The following is a 24,510-nucleotide window of genomic DNA, read 5'->3' on the forward strand; positions in this document are numbered from 1 at the left end:
TGAAAAATCTAAACCTTGAAGACTCCGTCTTTTTCTGCGTTTGGCACAGAGCTTTGCAGAGGGCCAGGACTCTAAAACCACCTGAATACCATGGAATTAAACCCGACAGAGTACCTGTGGAGGAGCCCACCCCTCCCCGGGGGAGTCCTTTTATACCCTCCAGGTGGATCCAAATCATCTCTCTTCTCATTGGCTCCCAGCCAGGGGTCCTGATTGGTCCAACCCGATGGCGCATTTCTGTCCAATCATTTTGCAGCTGCCTCGAGTGATTGGCTGCCGCCGTGAGCCAATCCAGTCCTCCATGACGTCACTCCTCCAGCCGAAGCTCCTTCCTGCTCCCTCTCAGCTCCTCCCTGGTGGTCGCTCATCACAAAGTGAAAAACCCAAACTCCGAACACAAACCCAGCCCGAACAACAACCCACAACTGTCCCATTCAACTTAATTCACACACAGCAATACTGGGATTGACTGGGAGTGGCTGTGAGCAACTGGAATCACACTGAAAGCAACTGGGAGGAACTGGGAATGAGGAGGAAAATGCTGGGAGTGGCTGGGATATACTGGGAGAGACTGGGCGCCACTGGCATCATACTGGGATTATAGGGGGTGTGAATGGACCCTGACTGGGGGTGACTGGGAGCTACCAGGCCTATGCTGAGAACCTACTGGGGATGCACTGGGAATGACAGGATGCATGCTGGTGACAACTGGGATGTACTGGCAGTGACTGGGATCAAACTGGGAGCACCTGAACCATGCTGAGGTAACTGGGAGTGCCTGGAAATGACTACGAGAATGTTCAGGACAACTGGGATATGCTTACTGGGAGCGCCTGAGACCATGCAGGTGGTGACTGGGACCACACTGGGAGCCACTGGGAAGCGTGCTGGGAGGAACTGGGACCACACTGGGGGCAAATGAGAGCAAGTGTGAGTGACTGGGAGAGTCTGCTGTCATACTGGGCTCATACTGGGAGTTACTGGGGCTGTGCAAGGTGCAACTGGGAGAACTGGGAACACACTGGATGAAAGTGGGAGCGTTATAGACATGAGAAGTTGAACTTTTTGTTGAGTAGTATAAGTATAGAAGCACGTACCTTATAAGTTTCATTTCAATTTGTAACTGTACATGGTTGAAGTAGTTCCCACGGTTTTATACAGGTTGTGTTACAAACGCTTGAAGGTAGACCTTTGAATCCTATAAGTTTCATTTATATTCGCAACTTTGTGCGAATTGTAAACAGTTGCGCTTGAAGAGTTGTTAGAACCTTGACAATGTTGACAATGCTTTCTAAGGACTAATGCCGGAGAGAAAGAAAGAGGAAAAGAGAGGGGAGGAATCTTTCTTTCCCCCACAGAAAGTTCCAGAACGAACCCCGACTCCAAGCCTTGATTGGTGGACAACTGACCAATGGTTCAAAGGCAGGAAAGAACGATTGGTCCAGAAAGGCTCCTGTTAAAGACCAATCAAACCCGAGAAAGGGAGCCAATCACAGCGAGGATCCAAACCCCACCAATCCCTGAGGAGACAGAGACTATAAAAAGGGGACTGACAGCCCTGAGGGGAAGAAGAAGAGAGAGAGTAACATTCCTGACATCCATTGTATCTGGCTTGTCCAAAAGGGTGGGGGACTCACTCAAACCCCTCCTTCCTGGTAGTCGATTTTTTTAAATAAAATGATTGGTCAAATTCCCACAACACCGGAGTTTCGTGACCTCATTCGGAACAATTCTGGGGACTCGTCTGGGATCCCACACCTGGAAGCGGTCTGGAAGAAGACGGATCCCAGTAGCGTGCCTGGAGGAGTTTTCCCCACCTGAGATCATCACCTTCTCCTCGACCGTGGACAGTGCAGCTGGGATTTCCCGAAGGGCTACCAGGGACCCGGCAACCCAGAGTGAAAGACCCTCTGAGAGGGAGCGAGGCTCGCAGGACACAGGTCGGTTCTGCAAGTGGGGATTCGGCATCGGGTGGTACGAATTCGAATTGGAGTGCGAAAGGGAGAAGTGCCAGTGAGAGAGTGTGTGAGAGTAAGAGTGTATGAGACGGTGTGAGAGTAAGAGCGTATCAGAGTGAGTGAGAGGAGCGAGTGCACCCTGAGGTGCCCTGAAAGAGTGGGAGAAGGGGGAGTATCATTCCGTTCACCACCCTAACTCGCGCAGGCTCCCGTTCCTCCATTGAAGGAGGCTCCAAGCGGTACCTTGGAGTAGGCTTTCCCAGGTGGGACACTGACCCACGGGTGGGACCCAACGGAGAAGGAACCAAGGATACCTGGAGGGGATAAGCTCCCTTTGCTGGACCATAGAGGATTGGTTTAAGGAGAGGGAGCTGGGACCCTTAGGGTTGGGAAAAATACTCCCCTCCGGAGACTGCTAAGTTAAAGCAGCCACCGGAGAGGGGATTGCCTCTCTTCTGGCAGGGGGAAGGAAGGTGCCCGACTGTCCTAGGGTGACTTTGTGATGTGTGTATCCCCAATTGTCTGTTCTGTTTGTGCTCTATATTGAGTTCTGTGCCTTTAAGACTGGTTCTAAGAGCAAGGAGAAGCAAGGAGTTTGTTTTGAGAAAACGGCCTGACTCCTACACATTCCTCTCCAGACGGGCTGTTTGGTGGAGGCTTGGAGAGACTGCAGGACAAAGATATTTTTTTCCTTTTAGTTAGTTTCAGCTAGCTAGGGCAGAGAAGTTCTATGGACTGTTTTGTTTTGGTTTTTTTTTTTACATTTTCTTGGAACTGTTTAAACCTGCTCTGGACTGAAAACCCAGGGGAGCACTGGGGGCTTGCACCTGCAGCCCACCGGGGCCTGGACCTTGGCATTTTCCAGCAGCGCTGGAGGGACTGGGACTGATGAGAGACTGAGAGAGAGCTGAGCTACATCCAGGGCAAGAACTTTCTCAATTTGCCATCTCCAGAATGAGAGGTTTTATTGTTTCATATTATTCATTCTTTATACTTGTATGCACTTTGTTTGGTAAGTAAAGAAGTTTTTTCCACTTTTCTCCACAGAAGTTTTTTACCAGACCAGTTGGAGGGAGGAGCCATTTGGGATTTATTCCCGGAGGGAACCCATTCAGGGGTTTTCTCCCAAATTTGTCCCTAAACAGGACAGTAGGGAATGTGGTAAAAGGTTCAGCTACGGCTCCAGCCTCATCCGGCACTAGACAATCCACACCAGAGAATGGTGCTCCAGTGTGGGGAATGTGGGAAGACCTTTAGACGGAACTCCAGCCTCAAAATTCACCAGCACATCCACACCAAGGACGGGCCCGACGAGTGTGGGCAGTGTGGGAAGGGCTTCTCCCAGAGACCCGACACCAACGGAGGCACCGCTAAGGGAAGCGCTGCGAGTGCCCCGAGAGCGGGAAGAGCTTCGTGCGCTGCTCCAGCTCCATCCCCCGTGGGAGGATCGGCCTTGGATGATCCCCAGTGACCCCCGTTGGGCAGAGCCCTGCTGATCCGTGCTCCTGCTGATCCCCGCTGGCTGTGGGGAAGGTGTTGGAGACATTTCTTGCCCTTCTCCCCGTGCTGCTGTGATTTGGTTGGTAATAAATTCCCTCCCTGTGCCCAGGCTGGCTCTGTTGTGGCCGCGCCGCTGCTCGGGGCGGGATCTGTCCCGATCCTTCTCTCCACTCCCGGGCCTCTCCTCAGCCCATCAGAGAAGGCACTAAAATAATTGACCCAATCAGAGCGCGTCTCTGTGATGACTCATCAGTTGCCAGGCAGACCCGCAGCGCCGAGTGCCCCGCGCTCGATTCGGCCTCCCAGTGCCGCGCGCTTCATTCCCAGTTCCTCCCAGTCCCTCCCACTTTCTCTCAGCCCAGTCCCAGTCCATTCCCAGTTCATTCCCAGAGCTCCACCCTCTCTCTCGGTGCCCCCCATCCCCTCCCATTTGTCTCACCCCTGTCCCTGCCCGTCCATTCGCAGTCCATCCCAGTCCATTCCCAGTCCCTCTCAATGCCACACCACCCCTCCCCTCTCTCTCCCAGTGACCCCCAGCGTTTCCATCTCGCTGCTGCCCTCCAGCTCCCAGCCCGGCCCCGGCCGCCTGCTCTGCTCCCTGATGGATTTCTACCCTGCCCACATCCAGCTGAGCTGCTTCCAGGGCCAGCAGCAGCTCTCGGGGCACGGGGTGGCACCGCCGTGGTCCCCAACGGGGACTGGAGCCAGCAGCTCCTGGTGCTGCTGGAAACCTCCCCGCGGCGCGGGGTCACCTCCAGCTGCCAGGTGGAGCACGTCAGCCTGGAGCAGCCCCTGAGCCGGCACTGGGGCACGGGGGAGGCACTGGGGGGGAACTGGGAGAGGCACTGGGATGTGCTGGGAGGAACTGGGAGGAAGCTGGAGAGAGCCTGGTTTCAACTAGGAGAGGGGATAAGGTGTCTGGAAGGGCTGAGAAGGAGTTTGGAGGATGCTGGGGAGGGTGGGATGGGGTTCTGGGGGTGCTGGTGGGCACTGGGAGGGAGTTTGGAGGTGCTGGGTGTAACTGGGAGGGATTGGAGTGAGCCTGGAGGGGCTGGAAGGAGATCGGGGATTGGAAAGCAGGGATTGGGATGAGGTTGGTTGTGCTGGGAGGAGACCGGGAGGAGTCTTGGTGAGTCCTGGTGGGGCTGGGAAGGGACTGGGAGAGGGTTTGGGGGTCCTGGGGAGGTGGGGGGCAATTGAGGAGGTTGTGGGATCCTGAGAGGGACAGGAGGGGCTTTGGTGGGTCTTGGGGAGGCCGGGAAGGGATTGGGAGGAGGTTTCAGGGGGTCCTGGGTGGGCTGAGGGAGACTGGGAGGAAGCTTGGAGGGGCTTGGGGTGTCTGTGAGAGGTTTTGGGGGGCTCTGAGCCCTGCAGACCCCCCAGAGATGCTGCTGGACGCTGCCCACAGCAAGATGCTGATGGGGATCGGGGGCTTTGTGTTGGGCTTTGTCTTCCTGGCGCTGGGGCTCAGCTTCTACCTGTGCAAGAAGGTGAGGGGGGGTCCCGGGGGTCGTGTCCCCCCTCCCCCAGAGCGTGTGTGCTCCCCCAGGGCCCCCCAGCCCGGTGTCACCCCCTTTTCTCTGCCCACAGAGCTCCTGAGCTGGCAGCGGTCGCAGCCCCTCCCCGTGGCCTCGGGCCTGGCCGGGACCCCCTGCTCCGTCCCCGAGATGATTTTGGGGGGATCGTGTGTCCCCCCAGCCCTGCTGTCACTCTGTCCCCACCCAGCTGCTCCCAGTGTTCCCAACAAAGCTTCCCAGTTCACCCCAGTCCTGTTTACTGGGGGCAGTGGAGAGGGACTTGGGGGGACCCTGCAGGGGGACCATGATTCGGGAGGGGACAGAACGGGCCCCAGGATGGATCGGGAATGGGGACCCCCGTGTGTCCCCCCTGTGTCACCCTGCTCTGGGGACTCCTTGGGAGGCACCTGAACCCCAGCACAGCACCCAGCCAACACCAAAAGGCGCCTGGGCGCCCTGAAGCTGCCAGGGGAATTTGGGGAGGGGGCGCATGGGGGGTGCCCAAGCCAGGCCCAGAGTCCAGCACTGCCCCAGCACCATCTTGGGGATTAGAAAGGAGGAGGAGTGGGACCCTTCCCAAAGCAATTTGGGGGTTCTAGCCCCCTCTTCTTCCCTGCTCTTCCACCCCTTCCCCTCTGCCCCCCAATCCACCAGCCCTGTCCATCATGCTTGGTTTTGGAGGTTCCAGGCCCCTCCTGCTCAGTCTGAGGTCCCATCCCCCTTTCCCTCAATTCAGGCACCTCCTGACAGCTTTTTCCTGGGAGGAGCCCTGAGTTTGGGATTTTTGGGGTGCAGTTCTGCAGGGGGACAGCTCTGTTTGGCTTTCCCCTCCCTCTTGTGGCCTCTCAGCTGCCCCCAATACCCTGGGGCTGCTGGGATTTCCCTCCTGGGGACAAGGACCTTCATTCCCTTCCAGGAGCCCAATGCCCAGCTGGGGGTCCAGCTCAGGGGGTCCTTGAGCAGCTGCCCCACAACCTCAGCCAGGGTCTCCCAGCTCTGGGCTCCCCAAAGCCCTCAGCAAGCCCCAAGTCCCTCCCAGGAACCCTCAACTCCCTCAAACCCAGCATCCCCCACAGCCCCTGCAAGTTCCCCCCATGGCACCGGCCATGGCCATGTCCCCACATGTCACTGGCCATGTCCCACCATGTCCTCACCCATGGCTGTCTCCCCACCACAAATCCATCCCTGTCATTGTCCCCCACATCTCCAGCTGTGCCCATTTCCCCTCATGTCCCCATGAATGGCCACATCCCTGTCCATGTCCATGTGTCCCCATGTCACTCTCCATGTCTATGTCCCACCATGTCTATGTCCCCCATGTCCTCACCCATGTCCCAGTTCAATCTCTTTATTTTTACCACAATGTTGGACATTTAAAGTGATGAAGAGAAATGAAAAACAAATCAAGGTCAAACAAAAAGGATTGCTGTGTCTGTGCCAGCTGAGGATCCATGTGTTTGGCTGGGAGGGAAGAACCTTTTTTGGAGGGGTTTCCACCCCACTGTCTCCAAAATCTTGGTTCCTGCACTTGATCTTCACTCTTTGGCTGTGCAAGACACACTTGGGCAACAGGAAATCAAAATCGTGGAATCACGGAGATTGGAAAGACCTCCAAGACCATCCAATATTCCTTGATGCCCCCAGATGATAGGATTGAACGCAAAAGATTTTCTGGGATTGAAAGTCAACAAATCTGCTCTGCACATGGAGTTCCCAATGTCGGTCTGTGTCCCGATGGATGTTCCTGCCCCTGTGTTCATTCAGGTGCCCACGGGGAGCCAGGAAGATGTGGAGCATCCCAGCCAGGTGTCTTCCCAACACGGATCACCAGGACCATGGATCAGCAGGGCTCTGCCCAACGGGGGTCACTGGGGATCATCCAAGGCCGATCCTCCCACGGGGGATGGAGCTGGAGCAGCGCACGAAGCTCTTCCCGCTCTCGGGGCACTCGCAGCGCTTCCCTTAGCGGTGCCTCCGTTGGTGTTGGGTCAAGTGAGAACCCCTGGAGAAGCTCTTCCCACACTCAGGACACTCGTAGGGCCTCTCCCCGCTGTGGATGCGCCGGTGGACAGTGAGGTGTGAGTTGCGCTTGAAGCCCTTCCCGCAGTCGGGGCAGCGGAAGGGCCTCTCCTCTGTGTGAATCCGCTGATGTAGGAGGAGAGTGGAGCTGATCTGAAACCTCTTCCCACACTCAGGACACTCGTAGGGCCTCTCCCCAGTGTGGATGCGCTGGTGATATTTCAGATGGTAGCTCCATCCAAAGCCCTTCCCACATTCCAAGCAGGTGTAGAGCCCTTCCCCAGTGTGGATCACCTGGTGCTGGATCAGGCTGTAGCTGTCTCTGAAGCTCTTCCCACATTCCCCACACTCGTAGGGCTTCTCCCCAGTGTGGATCATCTGGTGTTTCCTCAGGTCGGAGCTCTGCCTGAAGCTGTTCCCACACTCCCCACACTCATAGGGCCGTTCACCAGTGTGGATCCTCTTGTGCCGGATCAGACCGGAGCTCTGGCTGAAGCTCTTCCCACATTCCCCACACTCATAGGGCCGTTCCCCAGTGTGGATCACCTGGTGCTGGATCAGGTGGGATCTCCAGCTGAAACCCTTCCCACATTCCAAGCACTTGTGGGGCTTCTCCCCTCCATGAGGCTTCTCCACCAGCTCGGAGCTCTGGCTGGATCTCCGGCCGCCCTCCTGGCACAGGGGGGGTCTTTGCTCCTCCCTGCGCTGGGTTTGCAGCCCCTCCTCGTGTGGCATCTCCGGGGCTTTTCCTCCTCCATCCGGCCACTCCTTGGGAATGAAAAATCCTGGTTTGGGGAGAAAACAAGAGGAGAGTGCCTTAGGCTCGGGGTTCTTCCCTGCACAAGTTCATCTCAGGAAGTCATTGGCAATGTAAGAATTGCCACATTGGTCTGTAAGAACCTCCAAAGGAAGATTCATCCCAAAAGTCCTCCAAACATCAAGACACAGATCAAAAACTCCACAAGCAACAAGACTCAGGTAAAACTTCTTGTAAAAGATTCAGCCCCTTGCAAAAACCCGAAGCATCAACATTTAGCTCAATCAAGCTCAGAAACACCAAGATTCACTCCCATGAAAATCATGGATTCCCCTCCCTGGTCACCTGCTGCATGTGGGGAGGGAAACACTCCTGGGGCTGGGGGGAGGCTGCAGATACAGGGAGGGCTGGAACCTTGTGGTGCCTCCTCTTCCTGCTCCTCACACTCCTGTGTCCCTACTCTTCCTCACACTCCTCTTCCTCCCACTATTCCTCCTTCTCCTGCACAATCCCACCTTCTCCTTCCATGTGCATCAACATTTTGTTCTTCAACCCTGCCTCTCCTTCCCTTCTCCTCCTGCCCCCAGGCCCAGCACCCACTGCCAGCTCCCTCTTCCCCCCAAACCCACAGCATCCCACCGCAGGGGCAGGGATGGAGCTGGGGCAGGTCGGGCTGGGGCAGCGCTGGGCTCTCGGCCGCTCCCGCCCGCACTCGGTCCCCGCTGCAGCCGCTCCCGCCAGGACAGCGCGGGGGGGCCCGGCCTTGGCGCTCCCCCCTCCCACCTCCCCAAATTCCCCTCACGGCGGTGCCCCATGCTCTAGGGGGAATGTCCCGCAAACGGGGCACCCCCAGGAAAGGAAGAAGAGCAAAGTGTCTTTACAAACACACGCTGTCAAGCTGCTTGGGGATAGGGCCAGGCACTTGTACATAAGGAAGGCACAGAAGAAGCCATCAGCTCCAGAAAATGTTATGAACTGACCACACAGACTGCTGCTCAGCCAAGGGCCTGATAAATTCATGAACTTCTAGAAGAAGAACAAAGACTTCACAGAGCTGTGAATATCGTTACCTGTGCAGAAGTGGGGTGCATATTAAGGTGGGTATGTAGTAGGGGGATTGGGAAGTCTGTACCTCTCAAATACTTCAGCCAATGGGGAAAGGGAGAGAGAGATGTGACCAGGAAAATTAGGAGGAGAAGGAGGCTGCATCCTCCAACAATTGGAGAGGCCCCATGGGAAATGTCCCATGGCCTCTCCCTTTTTTTTATGAATGAAATTACTTTTACAGGACTCCTCTGTCTTCTTTGTGGACACAAACCTCTGGTGATGTGAAGTTTTCCACACACCTTGGGGCTCCTCTGGAATTCCTTCCACCCTCTGGGACAGCGGGCAGTGAGTGGAGCTGAAGGTGCCTCACCCAGTTTGGGTGATCGGCTCCCTTGGGTGGCGGCGGCACCGGGGATTGATTGGGTACCCGAGAGTGTCCAGGAGACAGACGAGTGACAGATCAGGGGGGCTGTGAAGAGTCACCAGGGAGAGAGCACTGAAAATCTCATCAGTGAGGACACTGGCATCTTCAGGGAGCAAACATGGCAGGGAACACATGCAGGGTGGAAAAGGGAAAGCCAGGAAAGCGTCCTGGCCAAAGGGATGATGATCCCAAAATATCTCTGAAGGGTCCCTTGGGAGAATGTTGAGGCAGTTTGCACATTCTCCCAGAGGTAATTGAAGGACATGGACACCCAGAGGGGCAATAAGGGAAGTCGAGAAGGGATTCAGACAACCGGGGATGGATGGTGTTGGTGTGCTGGGAAGGGTTAGGGTGAAGGCGAGTGTGCAGGAATACGGTTAAGGCAAGAAGCAGCAGGAGGAATCTCTGTGGTAGGAAAAAGGATGATGGAAAAGAGGAGGAAGAGAAAAATACTGAGGACTGGGATGTTTTTCATCAGGGTCTTATCCTCTAAATTTGCCAGCTGACCCAGATCCTTTGTATCCCCGGTTTCCAGGACAGGGAAACAAGGAGGTCAGGATTTCAGGGGGTTTCTCTGTGCTGGGGAGCAGCAGGAGCGGGCGCAGAGGTGCGGCACCGGGAGCACGGGCTGGGGGCCTGTGGGGAGCTGCGGGGCCGGGCCGGGGCTGTGGGGCAGCCGGGGCTCAGCGCCGGGCGCTGCCTGACCCCACCACCCCCCGGGCAGGGCCGGCAGTGGCCCCCGGCCCCCAGGAGGCTGCGGGACGCCCCGGCCGCTGCCCGGCCCCGTGGAGCTGCCGGCCCTGCCCGCCGGGGGAGCCGCCTTGGGACACTGCGGCAGGACAGGCACCGCCTCTGGGATACGGGCTGGGGAGGGCAGGGCGAGCACAAGGACCAGGAGCAGGAAGGAACAGCTGGGAAATGGGGGTTATTCCTGCAAGGATCAAGATCATCTTTGAAGGATTTTGTTTGGGTCACTGCAGAAAGGAATGCCCTTGCAGAGAGCTCAGCAGCTGTCAGAGGATGAGCACCCACAGGCAGTCAGGGGGGCTGCAGCAGTGGCACAAGAAGCCCCTGGAGCAGTTGGTCACAAAGGCACAGCAGGTGAACGCAAGAAGGGGTGAGGAAAAGGCCAAGGTGAAGCCAAAGGCCATGGCAGAGTTCCTACAGCCCCTGAGGGATGAACCCCAGGGCCCAAGGGGGCCCCAGCACCCAGGGGACGGGCTCGGCCACAAGCACCTGGCAGAGGCATTGCCATTGCTACTTCTGGGGTACCTTTGTGTCAAATGTCTGACAAGGCCGATGCTGAAGGGAACCCAGAAGTGTGGGCAGCCCCAGGGAAATAGGGAAAATCAGACACCCAGCCTCTCCAAATTACTCTCAAGCAACCAGGACAAGCGGTGTCTAAAAGCAATACCCTATTCCAAGGGAGGGAAGGAAGGGCTCACAGCCTGGCATTGAGCCCCTCTTAAAGGCAGGGCTTTTGGAGCCTGGGATCTCTCCCTGGAATGCTCCAATGCTGCCAATCAAGAAACCAGATGGAATCTATAGAATGCTGCAGGACCTAAGAATAAGAAATGAGATTATTAAACCGAGGCACCCCACAGTCTCAGATCCTTACACCATCTGCAACCAGGTTCCCTCCTCACACTGCTACCATTCAGCACTTGATGGAAAAGATGCTTTCTGGGGATGCCCACTTACACAGGATGCTGAACAGGAGTTGGCCTTTGACTGGGAACAAGGGTTAGAAGGGAAAATGGGAAAGACATGGATGGTCCTTCTGCAGGGAGGCACAGAAGCACCAGCCTTATTCGGGCCAGCCTTGCAGAAAATATCCAAAGAATTCACCTCACCCCCAGGAACTGAGTTAATGCAGGATGTGGATTATTTGCTTCAATCAGGAGGACAATTAGAGGTGGTAGAAGCAGCCTCTGTGAAATGGCTCGATTTTCAGGCTAAAAAGCATCTTGGAGTATTTAAAAAATATAGAGAAAATGGTGGAGAAAAAGGTTAAATACATGGGGCATATTTTGACTGAAGGTTTGTGGTGTATTGACACAAAAAAAGGTCAAGGGAATCTCAGAAGTAACGTCACTCAGGACTAAAAAGGAGCTGAGACAATTCTGAGGATTAATAGGAAATTGCAGGACCTGGATTGAGGATTCTCTGTTCTAGCCAGAACGTTGTATGACTTTCTAACCCCAGACAGCCTCAATGTTATGGTATGGACATGAGAAAGAGAACTAAACTTGAGAAAATTAAAAAAACCCAAAATGATTGATGCCCCAGCCATGGCTCTTCCAGACTCAGAAAAGGAATTGGAATTGTATGTGAATGTTAAACAGGGCCATGCCAAAGGAATCCTTGTGCTACAATATTTAACCCACTGGCCAGAGTGGCCCCCTCATTGTCTGCACAATTGTGCAGCCACAGCTCTAAGGGGACCTGAGGCCTGAACACTGACAGCACAAGGAGCTCCTGTTGTTCAAGTCTGGCATCAAGTTCAAGCTTTGATAACCAAAAGAGCCGTGCTCGGTTATTACAGTATGAAACTTGTTCAGTGGCACAGGAGGATGCAGAATTGAGGACAGGGGAAGGGTTTAACCCAGCCTCCTGTTTCAACAGCCTGGACAGGGGCTGGCAAGAAACCCAGGACTGCATTCAAGTGACAGAGCTCCAGACCCAGCCTAGGAGAGATTTAGGAGACATTCCCTGGCCTGAGGGAGAAAAATCTGGCTATGGATGGGTCTTAAAGGGCAGGAGAAGGGAAAAGAGTTACAAGACAGGCTGTTATTTAGGAAAGGGAATTAGACAAAGCTCAGGTTACCGCCCGCACGGTCAGCTCAACCGGCAGAGCTGTGTGTGCTTGTGAGAGCCTGGGACTGAAATGCCCTGAGCAGGAAGGCTCAAATCTCTTCTGCTAACACCATGTCACCTAACAGGGTGCCAAAAGCAATTCTGACTTCTTCAGTAATCACTGCATCACTTAGTAAGGTAATTCTAAAATAAATAATTCCAAGAGAAGGGATTGTGGAAGCAATAGATGGGGAACTCATTTTCCAGGAAAGATCCTCCAGGGGGTTATGGCAGCTTTAGGAATACAATGGGACCTCCACAACCCCTGGCACCCCCAGAGCTCAGGTCAGGTAGAAAGAATGAATGGGGAAATGAAGGAACACCTTTGGAAGCTGGTGAGAAAAACCAAGACACCATGGGTACCACTTTTGCCAATGACTTTAGCAGGAACAGGAGCCAGATCCAGGGCAGATATGCAATTATCTCCCCAGTAACTGAGCTTTGGAATTCCTTACCTTGCTAATTCTCTGCCCAGTGCAGCGGGGGATAAGGGATGTGTATTTAAAGCAGTCTGTGGCCAGAATCCTGTCTCTGGTGAAATCTCTCCCACAGGAAGCTCGGCTGGCACAGACCCTGCCTTGGGACTTTGCTCTTCACAACATCTGTGATATATGTGCTAAAGTTAATTCGTGTTATCAAATTATAAAGGGTAAATGTTCACTGTATAAATATGAGTGTTAAAGATTTGTTCAAACTAATATAGGTAAAAGTAAAATGGAGAAACCAAAATAAAAGAATTTCCTCAACTCGGGAAGCACGGGAGGGACACGAGGAAAGTATGATTGGAATTACCAGAAAGGGGGCCTAGAAACTATCGCTGCCGGGAATCCCTTAAAGGATACAAAAGACAACGGAAAACGGAGATACAAGTCCGGAGACCAAAATAATCACTTCAGATGGATATCTCTACTCGTCTCCGCCGAAATTAACATATCCACAACACACCCGGGCTCAGCCATCAGCTGCACTCTTCCACCCTACCGGTCCATTCAAACTCCCGATACCAGGACTTGCATGATTAATGAAGGCGCCTCGGAGGGAAGACCGTCAGAATCCCGGACTTCACTCCATGATCTAGTGTATAAAAAGGGGCGGCTGGAGACCGAAATTGTGAACTTGGGGGGATAACAGACTGGCAGATTCTGATATCCGTGTTCACCCAGCGGCGATCCCGGGCTCGACGCTGTCCTTTTAACTGTGGCTTTCTGAGACTGATATTTTGTCTCACAATAAAATTCTAAATTTCTAATAAATTGAATCTGGTCAATTTTTTTTATAACAACATCCAACCAGGACATCGGGTCCTGCCTAAGGACTGGGAAGAAGCAGCACTGGTGGCCAAGTGGCGTGGCCCATTCCAAGTGTCCCTGAGCACAGAAACAGCCCCAGCACAGCTGAACACGGGGGGACCCCTCACCCTCGGCTCAAGGTCTCTGAAGCCCCGGAGATTTGGACGTCCCGGCTGCAGGAGGAGGATGAGAGGCTGCTGATATGGGAAACGTACAGGCATATGAAATTCAGAATTTTAGAAACAAATAATGTGTTTAAACACATGAAGGAGAGAACAGAAATATATACAGCTCATTTATCAATTTTGTAACAGCCGAGACGTAACTTGTACCAGAACACATAGGAGTGTAACTTGTTAGGTATCACCAATTTACACAACACATTGGGATTTAGTTGCTAGGTAAAGGCCATAAAGGTAAGATGTTAAAACGCAGTGAAGCAGGACTTAGGTATTGTGAGGGCCCGATAAAGCAGATGCAGTTCAGTAAGAAAGCAGCAAGAACCAGGCTCCTGGTTTTGGCCAGGACAAACTGACCTGGCAATTAGCATTACCTGATGGGGCGATATCTCCCCCAAATTGTGTGCACCTGCTCAAGACAAGGTCCAGGTTTAAATACACATTGATCCCACACACCCACACCTCCCCTCCTGCCCATTCCCCCCTTCTCTCACTTCCTACACTAATGAGCTGTCAAACCTCCTGGTGGTTGTGACCTGGGGTCTTGGGAGGAAGGCCGACTTCTTCCTCAGGTTGATCTTCACTTCTGGGCTGGGGCAGTGGAGGTTTGGCTATTTTTTAGGTCACTTTGCTCTTGCCAAAGATTAGGAGCTTGATTTTACTGGATTCATGCCACAAAGTTCTGCTTTACGATTTTTGACAAATACCGAGGTGCCGCTTTGCTGAGTTTCAACATTATACATCTTACCTATATGACTTCTACTTCATAACAACCTTACAACCAAGCTTAATAGCTAATCTTTTATGTGTTCTCGGTACATGCAGTTTCTCTATGTCTACCAAATCACCAAAAGATGCTTCAAAAATCCTATATTTTCATATTCATATTCAGGGTGAGGACGGCGCGCCAGTTTGGCAGCCTCGCTCTGTGTTCCCCTGCTGTGACCGGCAGATGCAGGTTACGATCAATGGACAAAAGGAGGCAATAAAACAAAGAAAATGGAAAAGATTCTCTAAAACCGTGGTAGTTAGTCCCTAAGACTAAAGTGTACACAAAGACAAAGACCCAAGGACAAAGGACAGGTAAGTACTGGTTTGGAGGGGCGGTTAAGGGGGGGATGAATGTGTGTGAATGAGAGGCAGCTGGTTATCCCAGAGCTGCTAAGCGAGTGCGGAGTCTCCCATGCTGCGTTTCCGTTCTTTCGTGAGAAAAACGGACAGTAAAGAGACGAAGCGGGTGATGAGAAGAGTGAGAGAATCCCCCCAGGGAAACTGGGACTGAGTTTTAGAGAAGGAGTGGGACCCTTAGGAAGCAAAAAGTCTGCTGGATTGAGGGGTAATTGCCCAAAATCATCCAGGACTAAAACTTTTGCTGGGTTGAAGGATTAATATTCCCAGAGCACCCAGAGTTAAGCAAAAAGTCTGCTGGATTGAGGGGTAAGTGCCCAAGAACATCCAGGACTGAAACCTGCTTGGTTGAGGGATTAAATATCCCAAGAGCACCCAGGGTTCTGCCGGATTGAGGTTATGTCCAAGAGCATCTAGGGTTGGACAACGCAGCTAGATTGAGGGGATATCCAAGAGCACCAGGACTGGCCAGTAACACCTAAAATTGTAACAGGTGATTTGAAAGTAAAAGGTACCCTATTGTTGTTTTGTTGTGTGAGAGTGAGTCACACACAAAATCTGCCTCAGCCTCCCGGGCGGGTGGGGGCTGTAGCAAAAAGTGTGTGTGACCTGCAAACAGGCCACTGTACCCCCGGGCGGGTGGGGGCTGTGGCAGAACGTGTGTGTGACCTGCAAACAGGCCACTGTACCCCCGGGCGGGTGGAGGGGGGGCTTTTGTAGTAAAAGTGTAAGTGACACGCGATTCAGCCCTTTTCCTCTGGGCGTGTGGAGGGGGAGTTTTTCTAGTAACAGTGTAAGTGACACACAAATCAGCCTCATAGGTGGACCGGCACCAGAGGCGACCAGATTCTGGGCCCTCCTCAGAGGCCCAGCTATACCGGAACCCAGAGATCAAACCCAAAGCGAGGGGCCACACAGAGCCGCGATTCTCTGGCGACAGGGATCGGCTTCATGTCCTAAGGGTGTGAGAGTGTGTAAAAGTGAAGGAGAAATGAAGTAAGAATAGATAGATGAAAGCACATGTAATGTTGATTGTTATATCTCCTTGGAGGGAGGTGTATTGTATTGAATAGTTGTGTAGGATAGAAGGGATTTTTGTGTGTGTGCATAGATAGAAGTAAGTGGTCTTTAGGTTGTAAGAGGAAGTGAAAAACAGAGGTGGGGGACGAATAGATAAAATCTTGAAAAATGGGACAGAAAAACAGTAAGTTGGATACAAGGAAGAAAAAAGAGTGTAAAAAAATTACCAACATAAACACGTCAAGATAGCCCTCTCGGCATTATGTTAGCTAACTGGGATAAAAACCCTTGTACCAGAAGAAAGGAAAAGGTAAAGATGATACAATTTTGCATGATAGAATGGGCAGAGAAGGAAATAAGATCTGACCATGTTTATTAGCCCAGATACGGCTCTTTTGAGAACTAGATTTGTCAGGCTCTAAATGTATTTGTAAATTCAAAAGAACCGTATAATCCGGAAAAAAGAGAATATGCCACATGTTGGACAGGAGATTTTAGGAGAATAAAAATCTTTAATGTATCAGAAACCCCCGAGACGAAACAAGAAAAGAAAAAGGGGAAAGAAAAGGGAAGGGAACAAGAAGAAAAGAAGGAAAGAGTGGGATCCTTTGCAGGCTTTGCCACCTCCATTCCCACTCGCGCTCCCGCCGTTCGCGGCCGAGCCCCCTGTCCCGGGTCCCGCTTCAGCCCCGCCTGCCCCGGTTCCCGTCCCGAGTGCCGGCTCGCAGCCCGCAGCAGCTGCGCCGGTCCCCGCATACACCCCAGCCCCGGCCCCGCTGGTGAATTCGTCTGCCCCGGCCGCCTGGTCTGCGGCCGCCCTGGGGGCCATACCGGGGGTCCCTCCTGACACGCGGTCTAAGACCACCGCCCCGACCATGCCGGGGGTCCCGTCGGTCCCAGCCGTCCTATCTCCGATCGCTTCCCCCACTGCCCGATCCCCGGCTGCCCTGCCCGTGCCGGCTGCGCTGGGCGCTGCCGCTGCTGCTTTGTCTTTGCCGGGAGCCGCTGACTCAGCCGCCACCAGCCCCGTGCAGGCTGCCCACGCTCCCCTCTGCTATCCCCAGAACTGCCCCCTCCTCTGCCGGTCCCGGCAGCAAACCCCGCCTACGCTCCGCCCTTGGAGGACCAAGCCTCGGCGCTTTGCCCTCCCCTCACCGCCCTTCCTGCCCTGAGCTCCGTTCCCTCGGTAACCACAGCTACCGCTCAGAGAAACGACTTCCCCCTAGAAATGCCTTATCGAATCACTAGAAGTTCACTTAAAAGACAGCCCTCTCTAGATTCTTCCTCAAAACACGGGAAAAAGACTGCAGAAGATGAAAACCAAAAACGGGATAAAGAAATTAGTCTATTCCTACTGAGAGAAGTCCCAATGGGAGGGGGTGGAACAGGGTTTGTAAATGCCCCTTTGACTTCTTCTGAGGTCAGAAATTTTTAAAAAGAAATGAAAGGAATTTTAGAAGATTCTATAGGCACAGCTGAACAACTAGACCAATTTTTAGGTCTGAATATTTATACTTGGGAAGAGATGCAGTCTATAATGAAAATAGTATTTTCTCAGGAAGAAAGGCAATTAATCAGAGCAGCTAGAATAAAAGTTCGGGAAAAAGAGAACCCACAGGGGCCCCCCGGAGAAGATAAAATGCCAACTGCACCTCCTGAGTGGGGTCAAAATAATGAGGAAGGGAGGAAACACGTGAATGAATATCATAATTTAATAATCAAGGGAATAAAAGAGGCAGCACCCCGAGGGCAAAATGCTAGAAAAGCTTTTGAGGCACAGCAAGAAAAAGAAGAATCTCCAACTGAATGGTTGGACAGACTTACGAGAAATATGAAACAATATTCCAGAACAGACCCTGAAACTGATGTGGGAAAAGCTTTGTTAAGGATTAACTTTGTTACTAATGCCTAGCCAGATAGTAGAAAAAAATTAGAAAAAATTGGGGATTGGCATAATAAATCATTAGATGACTTATTAAAGGAGGCTCAGAAAGTTTATGTCCAAAGAGATGAAGAGAAAGCTAAACTGAAAGCAAAAACTTATGGCAGTCACCATGCGAAAAAACAATTTCCAAAAAAATCAAAAACATACAGGCACTACTTCTAGAGATAAAATTAGTAGAGACAGGGGAAAAGAACAGAATCTCAATACAAACCAAGTCTCAGCAGCATTCCAGGAATGTCTGCTTTTACTGTGGGGGTAAGGGACATTATAGGAGAAATTGTCCTAAGCAGGTAATAGATCTGAAAATCTTCAAAGAGATGAGCACAGAGGAGGAATAGGGAGGTCAAAGGCTCTATTTTTTAGGGGACAAATACCATCTAGAGCCTGTGATAACTCTAAAAGTGGGTCCCTGTCATAATTTTAATTTCAAAACCGGGCAGAAACACTAATTAATGTAGTGGTTTCACGTTCACTAAATTTTGGTCTTGGTATTTACTCTTTTGTGGGAGAGAGACTAGGAGAAAAACAAAGCAAGCTTAACTTTAAAATTGACAAATAGTTTATTAACATACACTAAAAGAATAGAAAAAAAAGTTGGAAAGAACCAAAAATGGAATGAAACTTCAAATAACACTTTTCCCTCCCCTTACAAACTGTTCACTTTCTTACAAAACAACATAAAGAGACAAAACTTGTAATTTTCAGTCAGTTTCACCATCTGACAATAGTCTTTCATCAATTCATTAGGGGAAGAGTATCTTTTTGAGTCATGGATCCCACTAACAACTTAGAACAGTTCTCTTGTGGGTTTTAAACTGTCACAAAAACAACTGCTCGGAGAAACCTGCCTTTGTGACCCTCCCAGGAGCAGTTTCCCAAGCTGCTTATGGGTCATGGGTCTTAGACTTTTGCATACTGGGGTGTCACCTTTTAAAGATAAATAACTCCAAAGCAAAGGATTCTTCACTTCAAGGTACAGAGATATCTTCTCACTTCTTTACTGGCGCAGGGGGCTTCTCATCTTTATCTCTGTTCAAGCATCTTATAGGATATTACTTAGTTTATCACAAACACCTTTGCTTAAATCTACACACAAATTAAAACAATCATCTCCCCAAATGCATATCTTTCCCATGATTTAAAGGAATGACTTAAATATAGAGTTCATTTCCATAGCTCAAGTAAGAATAGAACAATCAACTCTTCAACCCTCTGTCCCAATAGTCTTTTCACTCTTGCTTTACTGACTTCATGCTGTTTGTTTTTTGGTTTTTTTAATGTTCACTTTGTCCTTCTTTACTCTCTCAGAGAAGGGCTAAGCTCTGGAAGCTTCATGTTGCTAAGAAAGAGTTAAATCTGCTCGGAGTCTTTGTCTCCTCTCTGTAGCTGGTGGTGTTAGATGTTCAAGGCCGAGCTGATGAGGGAGGAAGAACTCACAAAAACATCAGCCATCAGGGAACTCGGGCAGTCCGGAATCACAAAAAAACCAGGCAGGATCATAAATGCCTTCTCAGCCCACCCCTCGGTGTAAATCGGGGTGGCTTCAGCCCAAATGGTGCCCATAGCTCTCATCAGGGCCCAGCAGAGATCTCTCCCTGCTCCAAGGAAGTTTGGAGAAAGTAGCTGTTGCAAAACAGCAACCTCTCCTTCCCCCCGCTTCACCCAGGAACCGAGGGAATCCGGCCAGGCCTCAGGCCAGCTCTGCCCCAAAAGGGGGGGCAGGGGGGGAGCTGCAGGCCCAGCTCGATGTTACCTGTCTCTCTCAGGCCGAAGGCAGAAGGAAAAGGGCCCACCTACAGGAAATCAAGGGGTTTTATATGGTACTTCCCAAAGTCGCAGCTAACAATTTCAGTGGTCAGAGTAGATGTCAATATTCTAACTAACTCTCTGATAGGTCTCTGTCTCTTCCAAAGCAATTCCCAGGTCCTGACCTAGAGAATTATTTTACATTCTTTTATAACTAAAAAACCAAACTGTACTAACCCATGACAGTCCCCAAGAAGAAGAATTGGAATTTGTGGTAGATACAGGGGCAGAAAGAACCTGCCTGCTAAATGTACCAAAAAGTTATAGTGTGAGTAAAGACACTGCAAAAGTAACAGGGGCAAAAGGAGAAACTTTTACAGTTCCAGTCATTAAAGATGTAGTAATGAAGGGGAAACTAAAATTTGGGTGGGAGGTGTCTTATTGGTCCCAAAGGCAGGTAGCAACTTCCTAGGAAGAGACTTACAAGTGAAATTAGGAATAGGGGTTATACCAGAAGATGGGAAAATGACAGCTAAAGTTTTAAAATTAGGCCAAGAGGATGAAGAAAAAATTAACAAGGAAGTTTGGGCTGGGGAAGGAAATAGGGGGGGATTAAATATTGACCCTATAAGTGTTACAATAGAGAGAGAACATTGTCCCATACGTGTACGTCAATACCCCATATCTTTAGAAGGACGGGAAGGTCTGAAGCCAGTAACAGAAGGACTAATAAAGGACGGGACATTAGAACCTTGCATGTCTCCCCGTAATACCTCTATTCTCCCAGTAAAGAAGCCTGATGGGAGTTATAGACTAGTACAAGATTTAAGGGAGATTAACAAAAGAACTCAGTCTCGTTATCCAGTGGTATCCAATCCCTATACACTTCTAAGTAAAGTTCCACCCCAGCATCAGTGGTTTAGTGTAATGGATCTTAAAGATGCTTTTTGGGCCTGTCCACTGGCCAAGGAGAGCCAAGATATCTTTGCCTTTGAATGGGAGGATCCAAAAACCGGAAGAAAGCAGCAATTAAGATGGACGAAATTACCGCAAGGGTTCACGGAGTCTCCAAACTTATTTGGGCAAGCTTTAGAAAAAAAATACTGCAAGCCTTCTCCACTCCTCCTAGAATACAAATTATCCAATATGTGGATGATCTTCTACTATCTGCGAAGATGAAGTTGAAGTTAGAGAAGCTACAATAAAACTTTTAAATTTTCTTGAAGAAAAAGGATTAAGGGTATCAAAAGGGAAACTGCAATTTGTAGAACCAGAGGTGAAATATCTTGGACACTTGATAAGTAAGGGTAGTCAAAGGCTCAGTCCAGAGAGAATTGCAGGAATTTTATCCCTTCCACCTCCCTCTTCAAAGAGGGAAATCAGAAAACTACTCGGATTATTGGGATATTGTAGATTATGGATTGAGGGGTACACATAGGCAGTAAAATTTTTGTATGAAAAATTGACAGAGTGAGATAATATAAAATGGACCAAGGAAGATGATGATAAATTAGAAAAACTGAAGTTAAAACTGGCCTCAATACCAGCTTTAAGCTTACCTTCACTAGAAAAACCCTTTCATCTGTATGTGAATGTAGAACAGGGGGTAGCTCATGGAGTTATGGTCCAGGAGTGGGGAGGAGTAAAGAGACCAGTAGCTTATTTATCAAAGATGTTGGACCCAGTGAGCCACGGCTGGCCAGTGTGTATTCAAGCTATAGCCGCTACTGCAATCCTGGTTGAAGAAAGTCGTAAACTTACTTTTGGAGGTAAACTAATTGTGTGCACACCTCATGCGGTTCGAAATGTGTTAATCAGAAAGCTGAAAAATGGTTGACAGACTCTAGAATGTTAAAATATGAAGCACTCTTGATAGATAGTCATGATCTGACATAAGAAGTAAACAGGAGTTTAAATCCAGCTCAATTCTTATATGGAGAACCAGCAGATAACCTAATACATAATTGTTTAGAAATTATCCAATACCAAACAAAAGTTCGGGGGATCTTGAAGAACAAGCCCTTTCAGAAGGGGAAATAATCTATGTGGATGGTTCCTCCAGATGTCTACAAGGAAAAAGAATGTCAGGGTATGCAGTAGTTGATGGAAAAAACATGCAAACTACTGGAAAGCTCCAGACAACTTATTTTAGATATGTAGGAAATAAAAGCATACCCAAAACTCCCCTCCCAGTGGAAAGGGAGCTGCACTCTAGGAATTATACAGCCAGGATTTTTTCTTTTACCAGGACCTGATGGGGATCAATTAGAGATACCAGTTTATGAGGATCTAAAGAGAAAAGAGAATTGATTGGAAGATTTCAAAAATGGGGAGATGAGGAATGGCCCCCTGAATGCATACTGGAAACATAAGGGCCAGCCACCTGGGCACAAGATGGGAGTTGGGGATATCGAACCCCAATTTATATGCTAAATCGTATTATAAGACGTCAAGCCACTGTAGAGATAATAACGAACAAAACTGGTCAGGCAATGGAATTAATATCAAGGCAACAAACCCAAACAAGAGCGGCTGTGTATCAGAATAGGTTGACTTTAGACTGTCTATTAGCTGAAGAAGGGGGTGTTTGTGGAAAGTTCAATACATCAGATTGTTGTTTAAAAATAGATGACAATGGAGATGCCGTCCTGGACATAGTCAATGATATCAGAAAAACTGGGAATCAATGCTAAATACTAGCTAGTGGGATAATGTGTTGGGAGTAGAATGGTGGAAAAAGTTAGGTTTCTTCATTTTATGTGCTACAGCTGGTCTAATATTTCTTCCTTGTTTGATCCCCTGTTTCATTCGGCTCATCACCAGTGTAGTACAAAGCATGCAATTAGTGCACATTGACCAAAAGATGCCTACAACAATAACACCACAAAGGATTATGGTGTTAAAGAAACAAAATAATATAGAAGACCACTTCAAAGAAGCAAGATTGATTTGTGATAAAATATGAGCAAATAATGAAGGCTAGAAAACAATGAATATTGCTCGAGCCAAATTAATTATAAAAACAAAGAGGGAGGATTGTGAAAAGTGCATATTATATGGCTCTAAGCAAGACATTTACTACATGTATTATATCGTATTAATTGTTAATGTTGTATTAATAGTTTGATAGTATGGTAAATGTACTTTTGCAGTTAAAATGCAGTTTTTATGTACCAACCACAGGAAAACGTAAATCTTTCAGAGAAAAAAGAATTTACTACTTCCTTATCAGAAGAGACCAACTCCTCCTGCCTTGCTCGGCCTTGTGGATGCCATAAAGATTAAAGGAAAAAAAGTGATACTAACCAGAGACAATTCTTTGTTTGAATGGAATTTATGCATCATGTATGAACTGTATGAATATTCAACAGGCTATTGCTTCTAAGAGATAATCCTTTGTTAACCAGGGTCCTTCTCCGGAGCTTTTTGCTCGGGGAGGCACCCAGACGTCTGTAACTTTTTTTTTTATTGTCTCGTATTGTTCTAATTGTTCAATTTTTTACTCTAATTCTATTTTTATAACTATCTTATTTACTATTAAACTTTTAAAATTTTAAAAACAAGTGACTGGCGTTTTTCACAATTGAGAAGAAGAACAAAGACTGAACAAAGCCATGAATATCGGATGTAATACAAAAGGGGGAGTGCATATCAACGAGGACACGCAGTAGGCAGATCGGGAAGTCTCAACTTTCCAAGTACCTTCGCCACTGGGCAAAGGGAGAGGGAGATGCAGAAGGTAAAATCTGGATAAAAAGGAGGCTGCGTACTACAACGATCAAAGAGACCCCCATGGCAAATGTCGCATGGCCTCTCCCTTTGTTCAGGAAGAAAGTCACTTTTACAGGACTCCTCCGTCTCCTTTGGGGACTGAAACCTCTGGAGACGCCAATTTTCCCGCACACTCCCGGGGACAGGGCAGCCACCTCCGTGCTCCCCACAGGAAGCGGGACGAGGCAGCGCTGCTCCGGCACCGGCTCCTGCCGAGGCCCCAGCGGCAAGGAGACCGCGGGCAGCCGCTCCCGCAGCGCCCTCAGGCCACGGGCAACACGGGGCGGACACGGCACAAGGAACCCGCCAGAGCCCCCGGACGCCCCCTCGGCCCGCAGCCAGCCCCGAGCCCCGGCAGAACCCAGCGCGGCTCCCACCTGCGCTGGGGCCGCCTCCGAGCTCCGCCGCCGCCTCACCGGGCTCCGGCCGCTGCCGCCGCTCCCGGGCCCGCACAGACGCTCCGCCAAGGGCGGCTCTGCTGCGCCAGCGGCGCCCGGGGAGGGGGCGGCCCCGGGGCCGGGCTTGGCCCCGCTCTGCCCAATCAGCGCGCCAGAACCACGAGTGACGGCACAATCGCCCAATCGCAGCCAGGGGCGGGCTGTGCACGCGGCCCAGCCTCGGCCCGCGCTCTCCGCGCCCCCCGGGCTGTGTGAGGGGAAAGGCGGAGATGAGGAACAGCCCTGGGACGGGCCCGGGCCCGAGGCGGCGTTGATCTGAAAACACAAACAAAGTTCTCCGCAGCTCCCGGCCCGCCTTTCCCAGCCCTGCGTGTTCGCTGCCACCGGCTCAGAGGAAAGCCGTCAGTTCTCCTACCCCGAATTAGGAGCAGCAGTGCAATGGCTTTGATTGCCCCCAGAAAGGGAAAAGCCCCAACGCCCTTCGGCTGAGTGGAGTGACTCATTAAAGAAATATGGGTATTGATCTAGTATCGATATCTAACTGTGACGGACAAAAACTCTCTAACAGTTTCAAGTTAGAAAGTGTATGTTTATTACGGCTGGGCTGCACTCGGGATAGATCCCTAATACCCGCTGCAAAATTTACAGGTAATTACAAAGCCTTTTAGTTACAAAAGTGTTGAATACCTAAAATACAAATACATATTCATACCCTTGTCACCTCCTATTCCTCGCTTCATAAGTTAATTGGCAAAAAGGCTATTAGGCATGCATAGTTTGTTTCCTAAAATGAGTCGGGGCTCTATTCTGGAGAGGGGTCACTAAAAATGAGGAAGTAAGATGAGTCTTTCTCGTTCTGATCTTTCTACTTTTTCAATGCATTCGTGACAAATGAATCCTTGGTAGAACTTATAGTTTCCTGTGTTCAATGGTTCTTTTAAGCAGGGAATCTGCAG

At 50.3% G+C, this 24,510-nt stretch overlaps 3 protein-coding genes across 3 annotated transcripts in view; 1 reads left to right on the plus strand and 2 right to left on the minus strand.

Annotated features, from left to right (window-relative positions):
* Positions 1-23,616, minus strand: part of LOC120764551 (zinc finger protein 16-like) — a 51,459-nt gene extending 27,843 nt beyond the window's left edge. The window contains exon 1 of the mRNA XM_058423829.1: positions 23,534-23,616. The gene's annotated coding sequence lies outside the window, so the exon portion shown is untranslated. The remainder of the gene's footprint in view (positions 1-23,533) is intronic.
* On the plus strand, positions 3,940-5,918 carry LOC131378721 (uncharacterized). The gene is made up of 2 exons (XM_058423824.1): positions 3,940-4,416; positions 4,713-5,918. Exons 1-2 carry the CDS (start codon positions 3,954-3,956, stop codon positions 5,384-5,386), a joined length of 1,137 nt encoding a protein of 378 aa, XP_058279807.1. The 5' UTR covers positions 3,940-3,953; the 3' UTR covers positions 5,387-5,918.
* On the minus strand, positions 6,311-23,630 carry LOC120764569 (zinc finger protein 239-like). Its single transcript, XM_040088561.2, has 2 exons — positions 23,534-23,630; positions 6,311-7,779 (listed from the first exon to the last, which is right to left on the minus strand). Exon 2 carries the CDS (start codon positions 7,727-7,729, stop codon positions 6,938-6,940), a length of 792 nt encoding a protein of 263 aa, XP_039944495.1. The 5' UTR covers positions 7,730-7,779; positions 23,534-23,630; the 3' UTR covers positions 6,311-6,937.
* Positions 23,631-24,510: the final 880 nt, after the last annotated feature.

The sequence above is a fragment of the Hirundo rustica genome, chromosome 31 (genome assembly GCF_015227805.2).
Source record: "Hirundo rustica isolate bHirRus1 chromosome 31, bHirRus1.pri.v3, whole genome shotgun sequence".
Classification (NCBI taxonomy): Eukaryota; Metazoa; Chordata; class Aves; order Passeriformes; family Hirundinidae; genus Hirundo; species Hirundo rustica.

Bases quoted from the DNA above. Each gene is read 5' to 3' on its own strand.
- LOC131378721 (XM_058423824.1), top strand. From the start codon at position 3,954: ATGCCACACCACCCCTCCCCTCTCTCTCCCAGTGACCCCCAGCGTTTC. The intron at 4,417-4,712 runs GTGGGATGGGGT...GGTCTTGGGGAG, and splicing joins TTTGGAGGATGCTGGGGAGG to GCCGGGAAGGGATTGGGAGG.
- LOC120764569 (XM_040088561.2), bottom strand. From the start codon at position 7,729: ATGCCACACGAGGAGGGGCTGCAAACCCAGCGCAGGGAGGAGCAAAGA.